At 47.6% G+C, this 4,703-nt stretch overlaps 1 protein-coding gene across 1 annotated transcript; it reads left to right on the top strand.

Annotated features, from left to right (window-relative positions):
• The first annotated feature begins 2,517 nt into the window (after positions 1-2,517).
• LOC119280571 (aspartic proteinase nepenthesin-1-like) lies at positions 2,518-3,789 on the top strand. Its single transcript, XM_037561384.1, has one exon. It carries the CDS (start codon positions 2,518-2,520, stop codon positions 3,787-3,789), a length of 1,272 nt encoding a protein of 423 aa, XP_037417281.1.
• Positions 3,790-4,703: the final 914 nt, after the last annotated feature.

Consider the following 4,703-nt stretch of genomic DNA (forward strand, 5'->3'; position numbering starts at 1 on the left):
AAGATGCCTTTAAATACCGCAGTTTGGTTGGGGGTTTGCAGTATCTCACTTTGACGCGGCCAGATCTTTCTTTTGCTGTCAACAAAGTTTGCCAGTTTCTGTCTCAACCGACCACTGTTCATTATGAAGCTGTCAAGCGTATCCTTCGGTATGTCAAGGGTACTGTCTCTACGGGACTGCAGTTTGCACGTTCTCCTTCGTGTGCTCTCAACATCTACACTGATGCTGATTGGGGTGGCTGTTCAGATGATCGGCGCTCCACTGGCGGTTTCGCCATCTTCTTTGGTCCCAACCTTGTCTCGTGGAGCTCTCATAAGCAACCCACTGTCTCTCGTTCGAGTACCGAAGCTGAATACAAAGCTTTGGCTAATGGCACTGCCGAGGCTACTTGGATATAGTATGTGCTGCGGGAGCTTGGAGTGCATCTATCGACACCCCCAGTTTTATGGTGTGACAACCTCGGCGCTATGTATTTATCGGCGAATCCCGTCTTCCATGCACGTACCAAGCATATTGAGATTGACTTCCACTTTGTTCGCGAGAAGGTGGCCATGGGCGCTCTTGATGTTCGGTTCATCGCGTCTGGTGATCAACTAGCTGACATGTTCACTAAACCCGCTACTCATCTCACCCTCCGTAGATTTCAGTCCAATCTAAACCTCGTTCACGTCGGTTCCGATTGAGGGGGAGTGTTAAGCGTAGTGTTGGTTAGCTGTAGCTATTGTTTAGGGATTGTGTATATCCTAACTATGGCAAGGATCGGTTGTGATCCTTAGCCTTGCCGTGTACTCCAAACAATGTATGTGTTGTTGTCTATATAATGAGAAAGCCCCACGCTGGGCAAAGTACGGCAAACAAAATCGATCTATTAGTTTTAACTAGGAGGATATCCTGCAATACAAGAGAGAAAGAGGATAGCTCTGCCATGGCATCATCAGTTAGCGGTTTCACAGGGATAAGTCCAATCCTCCTGATATAACTGTTGATACAAGCTCAAACGATTTGGTTGTGTGTGAAAAAAGGCACAAATATGCATCTGATAAAGGCTCACTTGTAAGCCACCTATCTAACCAAAAATCAAAGTTTTAAATAGCGCGCTAAGCATCTTAGCGGCGGACCTCTTCCAAATGCTATAGCGTGCTATAGCGGAGCTATAGCGCGCTATTTAAAATGTTTGTTCATTTGTTTGGACCAAAGTCTCTTAGCGCAAGACCTTTTGTAAACGCTATAGCGTGCTATAGCGGAGCTATAGCGGGCTATTTAAAACAGTGCCAAAAATTTGTGGAAGTGCCATTGCCAATCTGCAAATATCATGATACAGGAAGAATCAAGTTTTGCTGATTCTACCATGTATAATCCACCTTTGTGCTGAAGGGTATACTGCCTTTGTGCTGAAGGGTATGTTGCCAAGCAGAACACGCCCATATCTGGAACAGAGGAGAGGAGGACATCCTGCAATACAAGAGAGAAAGAGGATAGCTCTGCCATGGCATCATCAGTTAGCGGTTTCACAGGGATAAGTCCAATCCTCCTGATATAACTGTTGATACAAGCTCAAACCATTTGGTTGTGTCTGAAAAAAGGCACACATATGCAACTGATAAAGGCTCACTTGTAAGTCACCTATCTAACCAAAAAATTGTGGAAGTGCCATTGCCAATCTGCAAATATCATGATAACGGAAGAATCAAGTTTCGCTGATTCTACCATGTATAATCCACCTTGCACGCACGCATGCTTGACGACTAAGCTAAAAAGGCTCCTCAAAATTAGCAACAATCACATTTCCATAAATCGCAAACTACAAGCCAACGCACCAATATAGGTAGATTATGTCCAAAATTACCTTCAATTTTTGCGTTTGTTTTAACATTTGCGACGCCTGTGTCGTTGAGTTAAGACAGCACCATGAAGAAACGCCAAACACGAATGATATACTCAATGACGCAGTCACTGATTCTGTTTCATATTTTTTCCAGTCTTGTAGTCTGCTTATTTGAAAAACCTATGTCCTTGCCACAACGCATAGCGGCTAAAACGCCAAGAAACAATGACCTACTCAAATACGTGTAGTTTCTGGCTGTATTTGTTGTTTGCAGTCTTGTGGACTGGTTGCCGGTATGTGTCTTATCCTCTTGTATTGATCTAGCATCAGCGGCAAATGGCGACACCTGCAGGTTCAGAGGCCGGAGGACTACATGGTAGGAGGGGTCAAAACTGAAGCCAAGCGGCCGTTAATACTCTATCCGCTCTTCCCCTTTAATTGTCCGTAAGCTAGAGACAGATACTATCATCAGTTTGCTACAGACGACTATTGTGCCGGTCGCTGTCCACAACTTTTAACCATCTTCTTCCTGTTCACATGCTTTATCGGTGATCTTGACGTTGCCAAAACCTTGTATAAATAGACATGCAAGGTTTAACATGATTCTTCAAGCCAACCTAGCTTAGCTAGCAGCTCTGAATTACAAGTTAGACATCTAGCTAGTAGAGCTTTGCATCGATCGTCATCCATTAATGGTGAAATGCATGGGTGCCTTGCAAGCCCTGAGCCTGGTCCTACTTACCTCACTGGCCATGTCGGCGCCATCCGGCTACCGCTTGGCGCTCACCCATGTCGACTCCAAAGGCGGCTTGAGCAAGACAGAGCTCATGCGCCGGGCCGCGCATAGAAGCCGCCTCCGGGCGCTATCAGGTTATGACGCAACCTCGCCCAGGCTCCACTCGGTTCAAGTCGAATACCTGATGGAGCTGGCCATCGGGAAGCCGCCGGTGCCGTTCGTCGCCCTCGCCGACACCGGCAGCGACCTCACCTGGACACAGTGCCAGCCATGCAAGCTGTGCTTCCCGCAGGACACGCCCGTCTACGACCCCTCAGCCTCGTCCACTTTCTCCCCGTTGCCCTGCTCCAGCGCCACGTGCCTGCCCATATGGAGCCGGAACTGCACCCCAAGCTCGCTCTGCCGGTACCGCTACGCGTACGGCGACGGCGCCTACTCGGCTGGCATCCTGGGCACGGAGACGCTCACGCTTGGCTCCTCTAGCGCACCCGTCTCCGTCGGCGGCGTGGCGTTCGGCTGCGGCACCGAGAACGGCGGCGACTCGCTCAACTCCACCGGGACGGTCGGCCTCGGCCGCGGGACTCTATCGCTCATGGCGCAGCTAGGCGTCGGCAAGTTCTCATACTGCCTCACCGACTTCTTCAACTCTACTCTGGATAGCCCATTTTTGCTGGGCACCCTGGCGGAGCTGGCCCCCGGGCTCGGCGTCGTGCAGTCGACGCCGCTAATGCAGAGCCCGCAGAACCCGTCGCGGTACTTCGTCTCCCTCCAGGGCATATCACTCGGCGACGTCCGCCTTCCCATCCCAAACGGCACATTCGACCTGAGTACCGACGGCACCGGCGGGATGATCGTGGACTCCGGGACCACCTTCACCATCCTCGCGGAAAGCGGTTTCAGGGAGGTCGTCGACCACGTGGCGCAGGTGCTTGGCCAGCCGCCAGTGAACGCCTCCAGCCTGGAAAGCCCTTGCTTCCCAGCTCCGGCCGGTGAGCCGTTTTTGCCAGACTTGGTGCTGCACTTTGCCGGCGGTGCGGATATGAGGCTGCATAGGGACAACTACATGTCCTACAACCAAGAGGACTCGTCCTTATGTTTGAACATCGCCGGGACGACGCCTGAGTCCACGTCCGTGCTGGGCAACTTCCAGCAGCAGAATATACAGATGCTGTTCGACATGACCGTAGGGCAGCTGTCGTTCCGGCCCACCGACTGCAGTATGCTCTGAAGATTGAAGTAAGCATATATATGCTGAACAGTGGATACCCTTCATGCTCTGACTTCTGGCTCACCCTGTGCGTTCGGTTTATTCGGTTTACATGGTTCGGTTTATACGGTTTTTCGATTTGTACGGTATTAATACTTTGGTAAATACGGTATGAAAATAAAATACGGTTCGGTTTCGGTATATACCAAAGGTATGGTTTCGGTATATACCATAAAAACCAAAGTTGACGCGAATTTAAAAATGGCGTAATAATAATTTGCAAATTTATGACTCAAAACACATACTATTTTACACAAATAGTATATGACTACATATATAAGTATACATGAATGCTTTGATTCATCTATTGATCGTTATGGACGTGCTTAGCATTTTAAAAGGAGAAAAATGACTATGTTATAAGAAATAATTACGTGCTTAGTAGTGAATTTAACTCATATACAAGAAAAATGACAACTTCTATGGTTGTTCATCTCAAAAAATATAAATTTATTTTTTACTTCGGTTTATTCGGTTAACCGTTCGTTTTTTCGGTATATACCATAAAAACCAAATTTCAAATCGGTATGAAAAGTTCATACCATACCGAAACCAGAAACCATAAAAACCATAAAATCGGTTCGGTTCGGTTTATTTTTGGTATGGTTTTTCGGTTCGGTTTTCAAATGCACAGAGTGACTTCTGGCCCATGTGATCAACGAAACAGTGAATATCGATCCTTCAGATTTGGTCAATGTTTATGCTAAGTCCCGTTGAAGAATACTCTTTTGGCCCAAAGTTTTCAGTCATTCTATCAACGATTTGCTCGTAAGAGGTAGATTATGCAGTGATTCTGCCGGGTTTGAGGTCCATTTGTTAATGTGTAACTTCGTCAACAATTTGGCACATGGAAATTAAAAAGAAGAACATGTTTC

The sequence above is a fragment of the Triticum dicoccoides genome, chromosome 3B (genome assembly GCF_002162155.2).
Source record: "Triticum dicoccoides isolate Atlit2015 ecotype Zavitan chromosome 3B, WEW_v2.0, whole genome shotgun sequence".
NCBI lineage: Eukaryota > Viridiplantae > Streptophyta > Magnoliopsida > Poales > Poaceae > Triticum > Triticum dicoccoides.